We start from the raw sequence: 23197 nt of genomic DNA on the forward strand, positions 1-23197 counted from the left end.
TACCAAACGAGCTACCTAAATCTGTGTGACTGCTGAGGTAGTCTGTAGGACTCCAGTCTTTGAAGATAGTTCCCAAAGATAGAGATTCCATTCTCTGGAGCTCCCTTTCTTCCCTTGGTGCTGAAAGAAAAAGGTTACCTTGGGGTTCTGTAAGGAATACATGAAAGAGCAGCTTTCATGTGAAGGAACCTTTGATTACTAGCATGCATGTGTGTTGTTGTTCATTAAAAACCCCTCTAGGAAAAAAACACTAGTGGTCTGATTTCTTTTTTGGTGTGGCTGCATCTAGTAATATACTGGCACAGTGTTGTCCAGAGACTCTTGATAGTGCTGCTCCCTATCATCTTGCTTCCTCCATATAAATACTTAATCCTTTATGCTGTATGACTGGTAGACACCAGGATTTTCCCAGTTGAAGGCTGTAGCCCCAAAACTTCCACATCTGTTTTGGCTGTGGATTCACTTGTTGATACAGTAGGGTGTATCATGCAATATGACAGGAGCTATTAGCTGTCAGTATCACATCATTTCAGTGATGGTGTTTAAGATTTAAATCAAGCAAATAGGTCCACCTTGTTACTGAAAAAAGAGCAGAAGAGGCTTGTACCACAAATTATGATTCCATTTTTGTTCCATATCAGAAACTGCTACAGTCACAGGAGCAATTTGCTTTAAGAGCAGTAAGGAAAAGCAGTTTCCTCCAGTTGGTAATATAAAGTCATTTTTTACTGCATGAGTACTACCAAAAAGACTGTACATCTCACCTTTATATGAAGGTGCTTCAATCTGGACAATGGTGAGGGGACTAAAAAGGAACAAGAAATTGGCTTGTCTTTGTGTTGTACATTTACTGAATATTTTTACTACTTCAGTCATTTTCATTTATATAAATGAAGCTTCTCTTTTCCGTATAAATCTTTCTTGTCCCCAAGGCCTCTCTGCAAATGTAGTAACACTTCAGCAAAGGGTAATTGAAGCTGGAAAAAATTTACAGCAAAATGCCATTTTTAAAGGGTCTAATGATACATACTGCAGAGGCAGGATTTTTAAATTCACTATACAGAAATTTATTCCCTGGAGGAATGAGAGGATTTAGAACTATATCATATTGGCTGCCACTTCTTCAACCCTCTAGGCAGTAGCTTTCCACAGCAAACTTTGGTTTCATGTGACCATAAAACTGCTGATGTTCAAAAAGAGAACATCCTGAAGAATTTTAAAAGAAAATAAATGGAGTGCACCAAAAAATCACAGTAGGAGTGTTTTCTTGTTCCATAGCAAGATGAACTGCTACCAAATCTTCTCCAGAGATGCCCACTCCATACATGCTAGCCTGAACTCACTTCAGCTCTACAGCCGCTATTCCTCTCATACCTCAAGGCAATGAGATAATGAAGTGTATTTGCAGAGAAGAAATACCTTTCAGAATTTTAACAGGGTTTTTATGGTTTATATTCTCATTTCTCATAGTCACATATTTTTGCAAAAGGAAGATTTGATACCTGATTTAACTATTTAGTATTTTTTGCCTCGTGACAGCTATTTATGTTTTTAGTGGCCACAAGTCAGCAGTCATTAGCAAAAACAAGATATCAGCAGTGTTGCACTCTGGCATGATATGATACACTGCGGTTTGTGCATCTCCATTTCAATCACTCTTAGCATGATCAGTTGAAGTCAGTGGAAGGCAAAACGAGAAATCATTTGATGACCCACTGGCTGATTTAGGAGATAATTCAAGTTTTGCGTTCAACTACTGGACTAGGATTGTGGGGAGTTTACTGATTGCGCCTTTGGGAGGATTAAATTCCAGAAATATCACGTCGGGGAGGAAGAAGAAGATTTTTAGAAGCATTGTTAAAATTGAACTTATAAAGTTCATTTTAAAAAAATAAAAATACTAACATTTTTTGGCTTATTCTTCCTGAGCATATTTGATTCACCAAATTTGAAAAAGTGTTCTAAAGATACTGCAAAGTAAAATCTCCTCTTGCTTAATGTCGTAGCTTCACTTCTACACATTTTTCTTCCATTATTTTCTTTCTTTTGGTCTCAAATGGAAGTAAAAAATCAAACATATCTTTCTTATCTTTTCATGATTCAACTCCTCATCTTGTTACCATACCAACTGCATTGAATGCTATTCAAATTTCTGCTTTAACTTAAATACTAGAAACTCAAAACATCAAATAAATTCTGAACTGGCAGACTAATGCAGTGATTTTCCCAGAGCTGACTGTACCGCCAACACAGTAGTTATTCATTCTCTGCTGAAGGTGAAGGAGTAAGGCTTTTTTTACTTCATAAGATAGACAGGTTGCCTGTGTAGAGAAGTAGGTTAGTTTTCTGTAAGATTTTTTTGTGGGAGGATAAAGAAATAGATGATAACACCATCCTCAATTTCTTTTTCTAAAGCTTTCAGCCAGAATCCTCAAGAATTTTGACAGCCATTAGCAGTGGCTTCCCTTTGTTCTTTCAGTTTTAGATATTTACAAAACTTGTTTTTCTCTTCTGTTTTTAGCACAAGAAGAATGGGCCACGACCCGTTCCAGCCTAAAGGCACCACCTCCAAGGTCAGCCAGAGGGGGTTACAGGGAACACCCCTATGGTAGATATTGAAGGTCCTCCTCATCTGTGACCTCATCTCAAAGACAATTAATAGCCTGTGGTCTCCACATAAACAGCAACAAGACAAGTAATAGTCCATTTCTTTTCTATCCTAGGGATTACTGCTCATTATTATCCTATGTACTACTTGTATTTCCTATAACATTGGCGTGACATTGGCATTAGTATTATTTTATAACACGGACTTAAAAAAACAGAGACAAAAACCTTTGGCAAGCATTGTCTATAAACTATTCAAAGATGATGTTCTGTTGGTTGTATTCATTGCTCTGTGTAACTAAAAAGCATGACACTGTTACAGCTCTTGAGTCTCTCTACATACTAGTTAAGGCTGAGTTTCTGTTTAGGGTTGCTGAAAGACTGTAATATGATTTTATTTTTTTTTTTATTTCCAAGCCAGACAATAATCAAGCTGTAGATAAGATGTTTTAACCTGTCTTTTTAAATATATGTTAGTTTAGATTAAGATGCTCGATATTAAGTTTGTAAATTTAATTTTTAATGCTGTTTTAATGGGGTTGAAAACAAGCAGCTACTGTATGTATGTAGCTAACTGAAGTTGTTCAGTGTTTTAACCTGTATTTGTTAAAAAAAATCACTTAAAGTTCCATGTGTAAGCTTCTCTAAATAGGAAACCATAATTTTGTCAAATATGTTTGCCATAATTTGTCAATAAAGCTGAAACCTTTTGTAACAAACTAAATTTGGAATTACTTGTTTTCTAGCTTTAAATGCCTGCTTTATTTCTTTTTCAAGAGATGCCTAAAATGTTTTTTATATAAAAATTACAAAAATGAACCCAAGCCTGTTTTAAGATTTTTTGTGTAAGACTTTAAAAGTTGTATTAATAACTTCTGGTTGTTAAATAATATAAAAGTTAACAAACTAAACTGTTACATGAATCATGGTTAGTATCCACTAATGTATAACATGTTAATGGAAAAAAATGCTTTAGAACAATAAATGGATTTTAAACTATCCTTTAAGCTTGATCTTGCTAAACACAAACTCTGATTGACTTGTTTGTATTAGCATGTCTCTCGTGAGAATGTAATGGAGTTTAAAGAGGTAAGATTACCACTTACCACTGTTAGACTGTCTAAATGCTAGTTCTTCAACCTTTGAGTTTCCCCGCACATTAAATATCCCATTCAACATGTAAGCATTGCATAGATTCACCTATTTGTTTTCACTCAGAAGAGTGCGTTGACTGCATTTTTCGTAGTATATAACAATTTGTCTTGATAAACAAATCATCAGTGTCACTGCCCAGCTGTTGGTACTCAACTTCAAAAACTTTATTTGTAATTTTCAGTGCTAAATATCACCGCCCTTGAAGGCAGTTTAGAGGGCTGATATTTCTTTTGAGACTATCAGACTTGATGGCTGATGATTATTAAGGAAATATGTCGCAGGACTCAAAGGATGACTAAACGTTAAACAGGTAACACTAATAGTAACTCTGTAATTTTGAGTATGCAACAGTAATGTAAAATATTCTCAGTTATTAAGTTACTGATAGTTAAAAAAGTAAACCTACCAGAAGATAACAAATAGGTATATAGGCTATTAAAACAAATAATTAACATTAACTAGTGACAACAAAATTATTCTACAATATATAACCCTCAAGGTAATAAACAGAACTAAAATTAACAATAATAGTAATGCAACTCTTGCTAACAACAAATATATAACCTAAATTTTGATGAAGAAAAAAAAAAAAACAGAAGACTTGATGGTAGGGATGCCAAAACTGTTAATCCTTTCAATACAGTCTTTTTGTTTACAGTGGCTTTTTGTCAATGTGATTGGTTTACTTTTTTGATGCGACTAAAGTACAGGCCTATTGCTGTTCAGTTTGTGAACAAAATCTCTTGCAGCTGGAGTTGCATGCTAGCTCTTTTTGAATAGTTTATGATGAGTATGTTTTGTCCTTTGAAGTGTTAAAGTGAATTTAGTAGGCTACATGATGGTTACATTGAGTTTATTCTGTCTCACTATTTCAGGGGCTCACAGGCACTGGACAGCTAAGTAGCAGATCTGCTGGGAAGTGGTCAGGTAAGCTCTGCTGCATCTCAGGGCGTTTTCCTACGTCCTGTTTTATCTCTGCATTGGTTTTTACTAACACACAGAAACATACTCAGCTACAGCTTTAAAATAAATGTCTTTCCAGCAATGTTTCTCTGTGCATCAGCATAATGATTATTGTATAATGACAATCAAAACATTTATATATGTGTTACGGTACTCTTCATTTCAATAATCTTGTCATCTAACCTTCTAAAGGTAGATATTAAGATGGTGTACCTTATAACTGCTCTTGCTAAAAACATGAGCTTCTGTTTATTAAAAGCATGCCTTTTTGGCTAGTCACAAAGCAAAGAAAATGCAATGCTAGATTGTCTTTGCTTCTGAAAATATTTAACATTTCTTCCTATGAAAAAATGTATCTGTATAAAGACAGGAAGTTTGATATTTATTCTTATGCTTGGTAGGTTTTTCTTTTTTTATGCTCTAGAATGGCAGGGACATTTAGGTGTTACTATGCAATGGCATGAATAGAGGGATTACTTATATTTCTCTGTTAATTATATTTAAACATAAAGGGGTATCTTGGATGACCTTCTTAAATAGACTTCAGGTTAGATGTGAGATTTTTGACTGAAGACAAATGTCATTGCTGGAAACAAAAAAATAAAAATCAGCTGAGTTATAACTCACAACTGGAGTTACAACTTTGTCCATGGACTCAGAAGTGTGAACTGTATAAAAACTACAAATTCTTATCATCATTCATTACTAGATAAGATTACACAAATACACAGTCCTAGACACATTTATTACTCTGACATCTTTTCCCATGACTGTGGTCTGGATGATGTAATACTTTCCAGGTATGGTGGTATTCAACAGTTACTTAGAAACCACAAGTTGTGTTGTGTAACAAGATATAAAGGGTTTAATTTTCCTCTTCAAAGAGTTTCCTCATGATCTTTATAAATTGGTTTTATTGATGTGCTACAACCACCCTACAGACCAAATTGATATAGTATGGCATTAAGGTTTGTCTGTGTATTACTGTAGGAAAATCTTCCATCTATCCATCTTGCATGTAGTTACACTAATATGCTTCAGTCAGTACATCTCTCTACAGAATAGAAAAACACTTTCCTTTGCTATAAATAGTTTCACACTGGTATAACTGTGATTATAGATTATGTATTATATATTATACTATATAAGTATTCCAGGAAATGCTCATATGCCTTACTGAAATGATTAATAATACAAAGCTGTGAGCAGGTCATACCTGATGTGATATCCAGGGCAAAGTAGATAAAATTAATTTCTCACTTGTGCATCATATTTTTATGTGAAGGTAACTACTGTGAACTCCTTGAGGATGGACTTCAATAAATATAGCTTTATAGCAGAGCAATGTCCTTTAATATTCCTGTCTCCAAGTCTACTTTGCAGCCATTACTTGCGTAAATTTTTTAAAATGGCAGAAAAAGTCAGTAAAATGATGCACTGTGAAATATTCTTACATAAGAATTATTTTGAAAAAGTAGGTTAAGTCAGTGCAAGCAAGCAACTGTTCATGTAAACATTTTTTCTATTGATTTTCTGGAAAAAAGTATGAAAAATTACCCAAGACTGCATGTGCTGTTGAGTGCTAACTAAAAGTATATTTCACTACTGTTTCTGAAGAAGCCTTGCAGTTAATCAGTTATGTCTTAGGAAAAACATAATCCACTTTATTAATTTTTGAGAGTAATAAGAGAGTCTGGTTATTCTTATTTACAGCTGTGTTCAGATCTTCCATGAAAAGCTGTGACATATTCCACACATCCACCATCAGGTCAGCCACAGTTCTGAGGTCCTGAAAACTTATGTGCACCACACCAGAAAACATGTAGTTTTACTCATGCTACAGATCACTCCAAGAAACTTGTCACCAACCAAACATTTTATTTCGCTTAATTCACTTATAATTAGTTTTGATTGTAATGCAAAGAAAAAGCAATATAAATATCAAAATAAATAAGTGAAAACACTGGGAAAGAGAAGTTTAAAATGCAAAATTTCTGTTAAAATATTTCTAAGATTTTTTTTGTTTGTCTGGGTTGACAGACATATATATATAGAACAGTTTATATATAGAACATATATAGAACAGTTTGATCTTTAGAAGAAAGTAGTGCTAAATAGTTTTTAGTATTTTAGTAGTTAAATCAGCAAATTATATTTTGTTTAGCAGCTTTTTTGCATGTATTCAAGAGCCATTCTAACTGAAAAAATTAGGTATTTCTAGAGCAGCAACTTTTATTAGAAAATGAAATAGCACCATGTAACTCTTTCCTTATCTTATCATCCTTATCAGTGTTTAAACAAAGATCTTAAATCTTCATATGCATAAATGAGGAACCTCAGGAAACACAGTATGTCTGACCTCACCACAGAGGATATTGGCAATGTTCTTGTAGCTCAATAAAGTCCTCAGCCTCCATTCAGAGTGACAGAGCTACAGCCATAAAGCCCCAAGTGATCTCTGTCCCCTTACTCCACTCCCCTTCCAAAGCCAAATTACTCTATTTTATTTAGATATGTGCTGACTCCCAAACTGCCTAACACTGGTGTTAGTGATGGGGAGGGCTTATTATTTTATCATGATATTAAGGATTTATGGTAGTCCTCATGAAATATCATCCAGGATTATTATCTGAGGGTTGAAATCAAGAACAAATAGCCAATGCATTGTGTTCAAATAAAAACCAATTTGGTCTACATTAGTGATGAATTTCCTTCATGTTTGACAGTAGGAGTCTTGTTTTGTGAACTGTCTTTCTAAGAAGTCTAAAGTTCTGCAAGAGTCAAATATTGCAGCTACAAAGTTACAAATGGACATAAAGGAGAATCATCAAATTAGCTAAACATTAGAGAGAAAAACAACGGGTGAAAGAAGCCTAGATTTTTAGGGATCAGGAGGACAAAGTTCGTTTCTAGATGCATTTTTTTCAAGGTAGGATTAAAAAAACCACCATTTTTAGAGATTAGAAAGTTTTTACACAAAAAGAAAGGCTATAATTGGAAAGGTTGGCTGTAGTTAATGTCCGAAGAATAAAGATCATATTTGTTATTATTTCATGTCATCCTCTGTTGTCAACAGATTAATCAAAGTACAAAAAGAACCCAAATTAACAAGTAAAATCACAGGAAAAACTGAAAAATATTTGAATACTGAGCAGAAAAATAATGCTGATGTCCTCTGAAGATTTTTGTCCTCCATCAAAAACTTAGGTGCACTCTGTGAGCTCTGTCAATTATTAAAACCCAAGAGTTATCAGAAAAAGTGTCACATATCAATTTTACTGTACTGGTCTGCTGAGATAGAAGAGGCACACAGGTAACTTTCTCAAACCAGTTATGGCTTCAGAGATGATCACCATCATCCACTCTGTTGTTAGCTAATTAAATTTTTCTAGTCATTACTAGAAAACGTTATCATTGGAACCTGGCAGAAAGCTTTGAAATCATTAAGCCTTTCCTTTTTCTTCAGTTGGTTTTGTTCCTGGTCCTGTCAGTCAGATGCTAACATTCATTTGAAACATTAAGGAAAATGATTCCTACTGAAAGATTTGCTGATCTACATAGCTATTAGACAATTTATGAGCTTTGCTCATGAGAATGCTGGTATCTTTTAGTGGACACATACTGTATACAATATTTATGTTATGAAAACCGTGGAATCTGAAGATGAACTGTGCCTGCCACTATGTGTACAAGAAAGATTTTTTATCCTTTCACAGTCTCTGGTAGACTAAGTTATTTGTATTACATCTTGGCAGAACATGTTGAAATATATCTCTAAATTGTGCATATCTGGAACAAAATCTTCATTCTTGTTTTTCCTAAGAGAAGCAATTCTTGTCAACTTAAGCATAAGAAATTCAGATTTCTAAACTGCTACTAAAAACATGTCACTGTGTTAAAGGTTTGTTTTTCTTACATAAATTCTTTTAAAAGGCTGTGTTGGTTAGATATTGAAAGATATAAATGCCTCTTTTCCTAAAATAATTGAGTTGATTATGAAGCCTAGTATGCTTTACCAGAGAATAGCAAGATTTGTTGAAAATGCAATTGCAAACATATTTCAAATATGTAAATCAGAAGGAAGGTTTATCGGAAGAAGATCACATCCATGCTGTAACGGTATAGGTCATCATTCACATATTAAAAAGAAAAATATGAAAGAAAAATATGTACAGTTGATAATCTATATCCTGCATGTGCCCTAAGAATTTTTCAAGATATGGAAACAATCAGAACTTCCTAATATCTTTTCCCAACGTTTGGGTGTACAAGGTGGAAAATAGAAAGGCTTTGGTGCCCTGAGTAGAATTAATTATGGAAACAATGTTTCTTGATTATTTCTTTTGCTGCTATATCTTACTGATTTAATGGAGGTATAGTTTCTTGTTATACAGTATTATTATAGTGTGAGAATAGCTGCTTCAATCTTGTTTGGCACTGTTGTTGCCATGCTGGATGCATTAGCTGGTGATGGATGGCTTACTCACAGAAAAGCAGTGGATACTTTAGTTAGGTGCCCTTGCATGACAAGACCTTCACACTGTGTTACCACCCACAAGTCGGAGGTACAAGCTGCTGAGCTGTTCATCTGTGACTCAGCATTCTGGGTGGGCTTGCTTTCTTTACTTCTGCACAGCACACAGATCTAAGTGTGCAGATATCTTGTATCATGATTTACTGTCTTCATTTCAAACTCCATATTCATTGCTCAGCTAATAATTCATTATATTTCTTCCCAAACTTTATAACAATCCTGTACAACCAGTGGCAAAAATCAGTGAAGAGGTCTTGCCAGTGCAGCTTCTCTATTTTTCCTTTCTTTTTTCCATTCTTTTTTCTTCCCAGAAGAACATGTTTCATATATCTGCTTTAGCTGAAAAGATAATCAAGGGCACTGCCATTCAAATGAAATGCTTCTATTCACTAATAGTACAGGAATTTATTGTGGCATTCTCTGAGTATTTAAAACTGGTAGAGTTCTTTTTATTATTCTGTATGGTATTTTGAGTATTTAATACCTTTTAATATCTGTTTTAGAATTCATGATGTAAAGATACAAACAGCTGACAGGAATGTTGTATTACATTGAATTCCTCTAAAGCAAAATAGCTTTCTGACGGAGAATTCAGTCCTGCAGATCTTACTCAGGTTTGGTATACTAAAAATCCATGCTGACATCGAGGACTGAAAAGGGAATATGAAATTCAGAATATCATCTGTAGTCAGATTTATAATTTAATTAAATTCAAATAGATCACTTAGCTGTTAAGGACTGGATTGCATCATTGCAGCCCATGTCCTGTTTAGCAGCAGTGTGAAAAAACTTTGATCCAGGGAGAGTACTTCAGATACAGTATCATATCAAGATGTTACTTTTCATGTGATCATAACCAATTTTCCCACATGCAAGAAAAATATTTAGTTGAAGGTACTTGCTTGGTACTGTTGCTCACTCAGATCTCAACTTGGCAATCAAGTTCATCCATTCATGGTAGTCACCACTTTATTTTCTTGAGAACTATCACATTTCTGAAGGAGGCACAATACTTTTTGTATCACTGAACTTGTTTGCAGATCTAAGGCAAAAATGGGTCGCCCTTTAGATTGTGAAGGCATGTGGGATATGTGCTTTAGGGAACCTAGTGCTCATTTGGGAGAGTTATCGGGACCCCAATAATGCTGTGTAGTCCTTAAAAGCTGAAATAGCACCTACAGAGCTTAAGAGAAAATTGCTGCACTGATCTCAAAATTATTACTAAAGGCAGCAGGTATTTTAATCTCTGCCTTATAATGGAGAGTTAGCAAAACAGTGAAGCCGCATGATTTGGCCAAGGTCACTCAGCAGGTCAAAGTGATGTAATAAAGTGCAATTAACAAAGCAGCAGGTGAGGGTGAGAAACTGCATCAGGAAATGAAACATGAGATGCATTCTGAGCTGGGATTTGTTCTGAGAACTGAACTCCTTTGTCCACAGCGCAGTTGTACTGTCATCACTTGGTGCCTGCTGGACTTTACCAGGCAATTGGATGAAGTCACAGCAGAATGTGTGTGTATAGGAACCCTACCTACATGTGCCAGATTTACAATGAGGAAGCTTGTTATTATTCTGTTCATCCATTTCCTTTACAACATTATTTTTCTGTAGCTGCATCACCTGTTGCCATGGTAAGTTTCTCATGCTGTAACTCTTGGATGAACAAAGAAGATTAACATCTTGAAATACTGATAAGGGCTTGAGGCACCTGGTAATACCCAATGTCCTCCCCATAGCACTGGGCACAGTTGAACTGGACCCTAAAAACCTACAGTCTTAAACTTTATAGTGCTGACAGTTCTAAAAATAAAAGAAGTTGTATTTTAGACCAATTTAGGGATAATTTTAGATTCAGAGTAGTTAGTTTGGGTTTTTCTACTTTGGAGTCTGCTTGGCTGTTATTGATAATAAGGCACCTGATTTTGTAATATATAGTCAACTAAAAATAACCTTAAGAATATCTTTAAGGATCTAGAAAGCAGATCGTTTTTTAGTATAAAAACACTTTATACCAGATTCTTCATCTGGACTTATTTCAATGAATCATTCTTGTTCATAACTCCCACAGATAAAATACAGAACAAGCTATAAAGTATAATTTGCCATGCCTCCATTTCTCTCATTTTTCTTGTAAATATATTTTTGGCAGGCTTGGCCATATTTTCTACCTGTAAATGCAACTGTGTCCACTTCAAATTAAATTTTCCAAGATGGGTATCTGCTCAACCCAAGGATTTTGGTTAAAATATTGAACAGTTCAGAAAAATAAAAAAAAAACATTTTTCTGTCAGATCCAGAAAAAAGATGTTTGGGGTGCATGGTGAAGGGGTCAGTAGAAACAGGAAGAGCAAGCAAAAGCTCTGTCTGTATTATCAAATTAGACAACACAGAATGATCCCATCTCAGATTTTTAATTGAAGTCTTGCCTAATGTACAAGTTGATGTCTGTGGAAGTGTGTAAGGGTTGTGTGCCCAAATAGGCTCTTAGCCACAGAACCACTGGCAGATATTCCCAGTGATCTGGAGGGTGTTTAACAGCAAACAGCTGAGTTTGGCTAAAACAAAGGAGTGGATTATATTGTCCTTCAACATCTCTATCAGCAGAGTTTTGTGTGAGGGCAGGCAAATTGCTCAAAATAAAAGCCTGCTAATATGTTTCTTGTTCTCCTGAGGTCTTACAAAAATTTCTCAAATCTGATTTTGATCAGAGTTGCAAGTGTTATCATCAGCTGTGCCTGACTGTATAAAATGCTGTTTAAGGTTAGCTACAAGCCTTGGCTTTCCCAGGCAATGTAGCCATGTTGAATGTTTTAACTCAGGAATATAAAAAACAATTAGTCACACTTATGAGGTATTCACATAGTATAACCACAAATGACACAGAAACAAAACTGCAAAGGTCATAACTTTGTCAAGAAAAATTAAAGATTTGAATAGAGTTCAGACAATTAATAAAGAAAAAACATATTGAATAATGAGACCAAAAGAAATCCTGAATAGCTGTTCTTTCAGTGCCCTTTCTTATGCATGAAATCAAGCAGAAAAAAATTAACTCAGTCATTTTAAATTCAATGGTTGAAACAAACAAACAAAAAAAAATAATACACAAGCCTAAGATAGTTTAATTCAGACACTGACTACATCAAAGCTATACATGACAAGACCTGAATTTGGGTTTCACTGACCTGTAACTGATACTTAACTAACTTCACAATGCTTGGCTTACTTTAACCATTTAATTTGCAAGCCTGATGTTTATGCCCACCTAATAGTTTTCCTCAAAGGAAAATGTCTCCAAGTTTATGGAAAGGTGTACACAATTTGCAAATTGAGGTTTCCTGTGTCATAAACTTGCTTTGGATATAAGGAATTCCCTGAGTGACCCAAAAATTATCTTCCGATTCTTTCATGAAAATCTCTTTGTTTTGGAGAATATCATGAGGCATCCACAAAGTTGTTGTTTGCCAACTCAGTTAACTTGGTTGAAGCTGTAAATGGATGTCTATATTCCCCTACTCCACTGATCAGGATTTTTTTCTTCTATGTGAAATTACCTTGGTGTAACACTTGGGGAAATACAGAGCGCATTCGTCACCTCGCTTCAAGTACCTACTTTTGCTGCTACAGGTACCTACACATTCAGTGGAGTGATCTTTGCTTACAGAAAATAATTTGGGCTACCTAAGCCACATGCTCTAAAACACTCTCTGGATGTACCTTGTCTCCATTGCCTGGCTGAAGAAACTAACTAATGTGTTTAAAAAATGCCTCCCTCTCCAGCCTAAATCTTTAAATTCTCTCACAATTCATTTATTTTAATAAGAACTTATTTTAATTAGTCTCTCATAGGCCTGATTTTGTTAATATTATCAAGAAATGAAACACAACTCCAACTCAACTTGTTCTTACACGTTCCCATTGTCATATATAACAGTACTCAGAATTAATTTTTTCTGGAACAATATAATTACTCTACTGTAATATCTGCATAAAGAGTGTTGGTGTTCATAAAATTCACCCCCACAAACTTCCTTTTTTATTACATTGCCAAAAGCACACTCAAACTACTGCACATGGACTATGAGCCTTCATCTCAAGTAGATGGTTGCAGGTACAGAGAAGGTATTGAGGCAGCACATGATAAATTTGTAGCAGTATAAAGATTAAGAATTTAGATGAGAAATCTAGGCTGAAATGATGGCTAAAGTTTTATATGGTAACTTTACGAAAACATTCAGAAAGTTTAAAAAAAAAAAAAAAAAAAAAAAAAAAAAAAAAAAAAAACACCAAAATCTAGAAACACCAGTGTTTAGTTTGTTCCTTTGCCTCTTTTTTGCCCTGTTGTTCACACTCATCCTTTTAAAGACCCTAAGCAGGTGGTCACATTCTACCTGTGCTTTGCATGGAAGAGGAATATGTTAGAACTGTAGAGCAAATTCTATTGTGTTCTGTAACTGCTTTATCTCATAGCATGCAGAATTTGGAAGGTCATGTCTTCCAGAGCTTTCTGTCATCCAGACTATAACCCTGTGTCACAGAGATGCTGTGTGAAGCTACGTAGGTCATTTAAGCAAAAAAATTAATGTGACAACTAATGTTATGTTCTTTATTGAATATGCCTGCCCAACTTTATCTTGATTTTCAGATTTTTGGAGCCTTAGGGAAGTACTGTACCTTTTGAATGGTGTTCAGGGGATTGAGAGTGCTCAACATCATTTGCAATAAATCACTGGCTTCTGAAGGACTGGGCCTCAGGTTGGGACTCTCCACAGCCCTGAGTTCTGGACCTACCATTACCACCCTCTCTAGGATATGCCACCACTCAGAGTTACAGTGATCTTCCAGCCTATCAGGTGAGCTGTAGTATTTTTGTATATGGTTTTAGTTTATGTCAAATGTGAGATAATTAGGTCACCTCAGTCTGCAAAAAATAGGATTATTTTAAACTAGTTCATATTTTGTTTGCCACTGTAAAAGAGCTTGTACAGAGATACCTATGGTGCTTGTTACTTTGAGGCAGGACAGTTTGATTATGTATCTAAATTCTTACACTTTTTCTGTCATAAAGAAATACAATAGTTAATCATCTTCTCCACAGAAGTAACACAATAATAAATAAACTATATCTGTGCAGTGTGTTGAACATAGAAATAATATTTAAAAATGCCAAATATTTGAAGAAATTGTCTCCCCTTGGGAGAAGTTAATCCATTGAGACAGTATGTGAAAACCAAATTTTGCAGATTCTGAAGGGGTTTTTGCTCTGTTCTCCACTTGTTTATCTCTGAAAATATTGGTATCTTTATCGAGCTGCTGTGAATATTCACTTAATGAGTTTTATATGGTTCAGTTACTGTAGCATTGTTGCTACAAACTATGCACAATGAAAATCTGTTAGAAAGTAAATAAAACAACAGCAGCAACAATTTGGATGAAAAAGAGAAAACAAAAAAGGATAATACCATTAGAGTTTAAGACAGATAAAAGTATTTAATTCAATCTTATATCCAGAATGAGTTAGGTCTTTTGGAGAAAAGGGTAGTAAGGGCTCCTGTAGTTAAAGGCTATGTTCTCTTGTATATGCTAAAGAACATAATGTAATTATATTGGAAACTATAAATTTAACATTTCCTAAATCCTTCAAGCTAAATAATGAGTTGTATTTTTCTGTAATAAGTTTATATACATCCATATGTCATAGAAAAGTACAATTATTGCATTTAGTTATTAGAAATGAACTTGTTTCTTCAGCAAAGAGCATGTGAAACAAAAGACCATTGTCTTTTGTTGTTGGTAGCTAGTGCATCCAGAAGGTTTCCACTCACAAAAACAGCATCAATAGCTAATGTGGGGTCCTGGTGTAGCTGGACACACCTTCATTTCCTACCCTGATGCAACCACAGTCCTTCCCTTGTTTCTCCTGACTGCACACCAGAAAACAGACCTGAAGTCTGCCCTGATGCACAGCATGAAGTTCTCATATGGGACCCCATTCCCTGTCACTGTGAGTTAAAAAGGGCGGGGGGGGCACTTTTCTGCCCATGCTATTTTTGGTTCTGCTCTTGCAAATGGTGATAAAAATTTTAACTATGCCCTGGTTTTGACATAGATTTTTCTCTGCAGAGGAGGAGCTAAAAGAATGTGGCCAGAAGCTATTCAAACCTAACATAACTCTAGACTTGAGAAAAAACTCAGTGGATTTTTCAAGATTCTTTGTTCTAGCTAGAGCTGGAAATAAACCCTAGGTGACAGTATTCACACTCCAGTTTTATGTAGGCTGTGAGTGAGATAAAGAAAAGGGTGAAAATATGCAGCTTTCTTAAGGGTTTACTTAGATTATATTTATGTGTGTTAACACAGTAAATATTAATCAAAGACTCTTAGAAGTATTTTTATTTATTATTATTTTTGCTTTGCATATAGCAAATTAAAGAAGAAGGGGGAAACTGCACTACATCGCACAGCATACTATTCATCAGGACCAAAATACCTTTGCTTAGAGCCCAAACTCCTAACCATTATACCACATTTCCTAAAATGGCTTACAAGGGGGACTTGGAAGTAGGTAATCATGATTGCCTAAAGAAAATGTCATAGTGTTCTTAGAAACTTGAGAGTAATAATTTCTTTTCACTCAGTAACTAGTTTTTAATAAGTGATAAAATATTTCAGAAGGCTGGAAGACTCATATTTCTAGAAGATGAACAAAAGTCTGTAGACGAAGAAAAGGAAGTATGATTTTTCCCCATCCTGAGCAAGGCAAAACTGTGTAGCAAAATACTACGATTCATCTAATTCCATTACTTCCTCGCACTTTCTTTTTTGTTTTCCAGCTGCATATATATGTATATATATATGTGTGTATACGTACATATATATATATATGTGTGTATGCATATATATATACTCAGTTCAGGTCCAAAGTTGGAGGTATGTGTCAAAAAAAACCCAAATGAGATTAAATCTCCTGTACTGTTTAGAAAATGTACCTAAATGCCCAGTGTAGACTATGCAGCTGTCTTTCAGGTAACTGAGATTGTGTAAAATTAAGAACATTTAAGGAACAAGGTTAATTAATTAATAAATTTCAGTTGTAAGAGTTGCTTTCATTAAAAGCTACGGATTGTGTATATCATGTCATATCATTAACTAAATTGTGTAGAGCTGAGAACAAGGCATGAGGCACAGACTTGTCCTTGGAGTTTGAGGTAGGCCTGTTCTGTGCCCAGTGCTCTGTTGTCAGGCGAGAAGTTGAAAATCGGGCATAGAGAAGCACAGCCCAATGCACAAGAGCTTTGCTGTGAACAGACCATTCAAGGCTTCTCTTTGAGCTTCTCATGCACCTCATTCATCTTGTGGAAATTTGCCTATGGAATTTCCCAGAAGTGAATTTTCGGTACTTACTTCTGTAACTTTTGCTAATTCTTTCCTCTGATGGCTTTGTTCTTAAATTGCTTGTTCAGTAAAGAAATAGGATTTGCTTAGGAGGAGGCAGTTCTGTTGATAATTCTCAATGTTTTTAAAAGATTGGACGCTTCTCTCTGTATTTGAGCACTGAAGACATACCTTCATTTTCAGAAGTACTGACAGCCTGCAGCTTTTACTAGTCATAGCTTTGGGTTCTCAAAAATCAAGAGTCATCACTGGCATAGAAGATTTAAATATCCTGACCCAAAAGAGCTTTTTTTTACTTCTTGTCTTGCATCTTTATACAGATACTTTTGAACTTAATATGTTACAGATTTTTGAAACAGCCAGCTAGTACTAATGAAAGTACTGAAAATGCATATGTCACACAAATGCTTCACTATTACCTGGAATTACAGCTGAAGTGAGCCTCCTTTATTTTTCTAAGAGCATCCCTAATGACTGGGATATGTTGCTGTAGTCATACACTGTAATGATGGTCTACAAAACAGGTAAGTAAATGAGGAGGTAAACTGTGGAAGTATATGCATTTTTCTCAAGATAGGTAGAATTACATGTTGAAGAATACTCATCCTGAAGCTAATAGACATAAGACACTCTGGACCATACTAGTAGTAATGAGAGCTCTCAGTTACTCCCAAACCTTACTGGTGAGTTCTGTAGGCATATCTGTAACCCCTCTGCAGCATGTAACTTTGGATGTCTAATCTCTCCTTATAACACTGATACAGAGATGAATGTTTAGCTAGGGCTGAATCTAGCCTTTAGGGTGTGTCCTGAACTCTCTTTTCTCTCAAAGTCAAATATTATTTTTAGCTTTTATTGACCTGACCATCTGACTCCACTCAGCATTTGTTTCTGGTCAAATGCACTGCTCCCTGTCTAGGTCTAAACTGACTTACCAAAGTTGTGTTCTTCAGGCATGAAATGGGTTTTTATTACTGAGGCCCACAGTGCAGATCGTTGGAAGTTATGTAATAATATGAAAGGACATATAATTGAAAGGCTGTCAGAAGATAAAAGGGTATCAAGCTTCCCAGAGCATTCAGGCTGCAGCTCCTGAAGCTGGCTGACATTGAAAGAGCGATTTAGTGCTCAGCGCCCGCCCCTCTGGTGGCAGCGCTGCTCCTCCTCGCTGCTGCCTGTTGAAACAGCACAGAGTCTGCAGCACAGAACTTGGTACAGGAATTCTCCATTAAAGGCATTAGCTGCTGCATTTCGCAGTTACTTCTAGCTCAGCTCACCTGCTGGGGACGCAGTACTTTGTAGGCAGGATTGCCTTTATCTTGTTCTTCCCACTGGAGCAGAGAGGGAGTAGAGTGTGACTGCATATGGAGCAATGCACAACAAGTGAGTAACTGCAATACAGGCATATATTATTCTTGGATTTGTTTTAAATGTCAAGCAATAATACATGAGTAGTAAAAGTAAGTCTTTAACTATCCTGACATTCTCCTAAATGTGCAGTAAAACCATAAGAAATGCCTGTATTTACTACAAATAATAAAACTGGAGCTTACACTAATCAAATTCAAATCAGTTCAACTGCATAATTTTCAGTGAATAGGTGCTTATAAAACACAGAATGAACTCCAGAAGGGAAGGTTCATTGCTTCCTAATCAAAAGCAGTCAGCTTTAAACACCAGCCAGTCAGGTGATAGGTTTGTCATTTCTCAGCTGTGCTCTTGGAGGGAATTTGCCAAGAAGGCTTGACAGCCTTTAAACTTCGCAGAGCATTTTTTGCCTGTTTCTGAACATCATGTTGAGCTACAAAAAACTCCTAGGAGACTGGGAGGAGAGGCAGAATAACAGCAATTCTATTAAAATATACTTGCTGCAATGACTGTCAAGCAGAGTTTATGGTGCGAAAAAACAAGTACTTCTGAAAAGAAATTTTGACCCCCTCGGGTCTGATTCTTTCTTGTTTAATGGTGTCCAGCTACTTTGGGGGACTGAGGAGTGTCACTGATTAATTGCCTGGGTGTCAGAGAAATAAAAGCTTGTTATGCATCATTAAAAGCTAGAAATCAGGGTGTCTGAACTATCATGAGAAGCTTAAAATTAATATATTATTGATATGTACAATTAACAGCCCAAGTCAGAAATCATTTGCTTTCAGAATTTAGAACAATGGCAGCTCTCCAGTGAAAACGTATTTACAGTAGTTTTACATTGCTTTCTAGAGGCTTAGTACAAAAGAGAGAGACAAGAATTAAAATGCACCAAGGCAGTTAAAGAGAAACCTGTCTTTGAAGTGTTCTTTCATTTTAATCAGCATGAGCTCTGCTAAATAAGGAAGAGAATTATGAGTACGAGGCTAGCATCTAGGTTACTGAGGGCAAATCACTCTCAAGAGAATAAGTTTGCAATCTGAGCAACAGAGTCTGAGCTGTGCATGACTTGAGATGAACAGGTCTTCTCTGTTTTAACCCAGCATGAACATCAATTGTGAGGCAGCCAACCTGAAGTCCCTCAACCAACTTCCTCTACATGAAGGTCTGTTCTCCCCTCCAAAGGCAATTATAACACTGTGACAGAGGAATTTTTCAGTGTTTTCTGTTTCTATTTTCCAGTGTCTTTCTAATGTTGTTCTAGTTGTTTTCTATTTCACTCTATATCCTCAGCTGTGGGACTTCATACATGTTTTAGTAATTTTCGATATTGGTTGAAGTCCCATTAAGCTTCTTAAATTCTTAAATGGCTTCTTGGAGAAATTTTGTTGTATTTTTTTTCTTGTAACTTAGGTTATAAAAGTAGCACCATAAACATTAATTGAAGAGCCATTAAGCAGTAGGGCTGTTTGTTTTGGGTTGATAGAGGACATAAAACTTCATACCCTGTGGTGGAAAACAATTAGATCTGATGATGAACATGCTATTAAATATACCATTACGAGACTTCTATCAGTTTAACTTCAGAAAATAGCAACCAGCTGTAGTCAAAGCATATACAAATGATAGAAAGTCATATTTTAACTGTCATGTCATAGCCTGTTATAAATATTGTCATTTCTAATGTTTTATGTTAATGACAGTGACTAATAGTAGTCATTACCTCTGTTCATTCTCATAAAAATTTCCTCTAGAGAGTATGATCACAGCTAGAATGCTGTTTAAAATTAGATTTTGTTTTTCTAAAATAGATAACATTAAAAATATTTAAATACTGAGAGGCTGGCTAACTATTATATTTTGTAATAGCATGTGTTCAACAACTACAGCTTTTGTTAATTGTGCCATAAGTTTAACAGATACCCCTTTTAGAAACACTTTTGGCATGCTAGCATGTGTCATGTCTTCTTATGGTCTCTGAACAGTGGAATAAAAGGTGAATCTCGCAGAAGCCATAAAAAAAGTCTGATGCTACCCCTGTAGAGGCTTAATATTAAGAACATTGAATTTTCTCATCCATTTCTTATTTCAGTTATGAATTCTGCTTACTTGACAGGTACAGAGTACTTCATTATGTGCACGAACAGAAATGCTTAAATGGATGAAGCAGCTATTTACGTCTGATAGGAGCTAAGTGGGACATTAAATTAATGCCAAACAAGTGAGTGCTCATTTTAGTTTTGTTATAAATGGCTGCAGCACAGCAGTAATGTGTTGACTCTTATGTGCTGACAAGTTCTATATTTCTTACAAACTTCCCTTAGAGCTCATCGTGGAAAGACAAATTCACACTCTGCATGATGAAATTAGCAGCAGATGCATTAATAATTGAATAAGGATCTCAGGAGACACACCACAGTTCAGAAAGAGAATTGTTGACTGGCTGGTTTAAGTAGAGGCTTGTGTTCTTATATATATGCACTTACATAAGCCCCAAGTTAAGACCTGCTGCCTGTATGTAGCCTTTGATATCAAATCTTAGAAGGCTTTGCATAGTTACATCTGACAGGTCCACAAGCAGACTGACAACCATTAATCTGGGCAGGTCATGGCCTTGCTCATTCCTTCTTTTCTCTGACTGTTCTTAAACTTCAAGGCAAACTGAATGCAGTTTCTTTGGAAATCATCTCCAGATAATGAGTGGGATATGACTGGAAGACTTTCACTGTATGCCAGACCCTTGTCATGGACCTCCGTTTCTATAGGGTTGAAAGTTTCCTGAAGTGCAAATCCCAGCTTCTCTCCCAGAAGGATTAGGATGCTGTACTGTCATCTTCCTTTCCAGAAATCCTGATGTACTTTGATTTAACCACATGCCCAGGTCTGAGAGGGAAGGAATTTCACAGAATCACAGAGACCACAGTTAGTCATCTAGTCCCATTTCCCTTCTCAAGAAGGCCCATCCTAGAGCACATTGCACAGGCTTGTGTCCACACAATTCTTTAGTATCTCCAGTGAGGGAGATTACACAGCCTCTCTGGGGAGTCTGTTTCAGTGCTCAGTCACTGCAAAATGTTTAAAGATTTAAAAGATTAAATAAATTCTCCCTCATATTCAAGTGAAATTTCCCGTGCATCAGTTTCTGCCCATTGTGTCTTGTCCTGTTGCTCAGCACCCCTGAGCACAGCCTGGGAACATCCTCTTGACACCTTACTTTCAGATACTGATAGACAGTGATGAGGTCCCCTCTCAGTCATCTCTTCTCGAGGCTCAACAGGCCCAGCTCTCTCAGCCTGTCCTTGCAAGAGAGATGCTGCAATCCCTTATTCATCTTTTTTCTGCTCCACTGGACCCACTCCAGGAGCTCCATGTCTCTAATGTACTGAAGAGCCCAGAACTGGACACAGCACTCCAAATGTGGCCTCACCAGTGCTGAGTAGAGGGACAGGGTCATATCCCTAGACCTGCTGGCAGTGCTCTTCCTGATGTACCCCAGGATACCATTAGCCTTCTGGGCCACAGGGGTACACTGCCAGCTCAATTTGTGTCTTTTGGACAATAGCAAAAACACAAGAGAATTGCCAGAAAAATAACCCTTCTTTTTAAAGATACCACCAAGTCTATGATATAATTTTTAATAGTTGCTTTGTAATCACACGAAATAATATTATGCTCAGAGTATATTGACAAAATAGTGTGATATTTCATCCACAGCAATACCGTTGGAGCAAATTCTTCTGAGTTTAAAATCAGATTTTATTGCACTAATGCCAAGAGAGTAATAGTAATTTGATAGTCTAAAGATTTGTTCCAGTTTGAAGAAAGCCAAGACTTAGCACAGTGTTACTAGATTAATTCCACAGAGCTCTCGTAACTATGCATGCAGACTTCAGTCTGCAGGTTTTGAGCACAGATTGAATTTGCTTCTGTGTTTTGCTTTTCTCCAGGTTATTTTATAAATCTCAGGATCTCTCTGTAAGAAAAACTTACCTTCAAAATATCTATCAGTGTGTTTTCTGAAATTTCATCAGCTAAAGAAAAACAAATTCTAATCTTAGATTTTAAATATATTGCAATATTTTTCATAAGCTACAATATGATTTAATAAAGTGGTGCTGTCTTTAAAGCAATACTCAAGATTCAATTGTCCTTAAAATGATATTCCAATTTCTTCTATTTAGATATGCAATTCTTTTTATTCAATAACCAGGCATATGTTATTTATTCAGTAAGAGTTTGGTTTGAATCTCATCATAATGGAAATATGGTACTTGAGATCTTTTTAGTATGAGAAACATTTAAACATTTTCTGTTGTCACTTGAAGTAAGAGTTAAGTCCCAGAGATTTGTATTTGTATAATGAAGTATTGCCTCAGTCTAGATATCTGAAACATCCTGCAAATGGCTCAGCTGAGGAAAGAACAGTACATATTTTGCTTTGTGATATTGAAACACAGTGCAGATATTAAGACATCAGAGACAATCAGGTGAAGGAGTAAGCATGCCAAAATAATACCCTGGTTTCAGCATCATGTCTTCTTTTGGAGTATTTGGAACAAAGATGTGAAAATTTACATAAACATTTTTAGTTAAGAGAGGTACCATTTCAGAATTTTTTTTTAATTGATTCACACGGGTAATACATTTATTTCATTGCTGTTTAAAAAAAAGTAATCTTACCATCATCTGAGGTTTTAAGGAAAAGACTAAGTACTTGAACAAGGTCATGAACTGCTAGATAAGAGGAATGTACATGAGTTACAGAGACCCAAAGAGAAATAAAGAAACTGTATTGATGGGGGCAGGGGAAAGAGGGATCATGAGTCATTAACTATGGCTTTATGCTTCACATCTCTCTACAGTGGGTTTAATCCTATTAAATTATTTCCATTCATTCTGTTATTTCCATGGAATAAGATCCTAAGTCTTCTCCAGGTTAGAAGTGAATATTATGCAGTCCAACAACTTTTATACCTATTGTTAGCATATCAGTGGTACCAATGTTTATTCTTAACATCTGAAGTAATCAGCAAATTTCACAACTCTGTCAGTTATCAGTACTTTAAAAGTGAGGAGATATTTCTAAAGCCTTCTAATGAGTGAATAAACCATTAGAAGTTTAGTTAGAAGGGTTTTATCCATGTTTTGCAGGTCACTGGATGTTCAAAACAGCAAAGC

General features: G+C 35.8%; 1 protein-coding gene and 1 long non-coding RNA gene across 2 annotated transcripts in view; both read left to right on the top strand.

Moving 5' to 3' along the window:
* The window catches only part of KHDRBS2 (KH RNA binding domain containing, signal transduction associated 2), a 313940-nt gene extending 310595 nt beyond the window's left edge, over window positions 1-3345 (top strand). The window contains exon 9 of the mRNA XM_083857382.1: window positions 2522-3345. Coding sequence (XP_083713508.1) covers window positions 2522-2619 — 98 coding nt within the window. The 3' untranslated portion in view covers window positions 2620-3345. The remainder of the gene's footprint in view (window positions 1-2521) is intronic.
* Window positions 3346-17926: 14581 nt separating this feature from the next.
* On the top strand, window positions 17927-20232 carry LOC310907286. The gene is made up of 3 exons (XR_014589592.1): window positions 17927-18037; window positions 19123-19184; window positions 20136-20232. It is a non-coding gene; the product is annotated as an uncharacterized lncRNA (long non-coding RNA).
* Window positions 20233-23197: the final 2965 nt, after the last annotated feature.

Source organism: Zosterops lateralis (assembly GCF_965231275.1).
Source record: "Zosterops lateralis genome assembly, chromosome: 3".
NCBI classification, from domain to species: Eukaryota; Metazoa; Chordata; class Aves; order Passeriformes; family Zosteropidae; genus Zosterops; species Zosterops lateralis.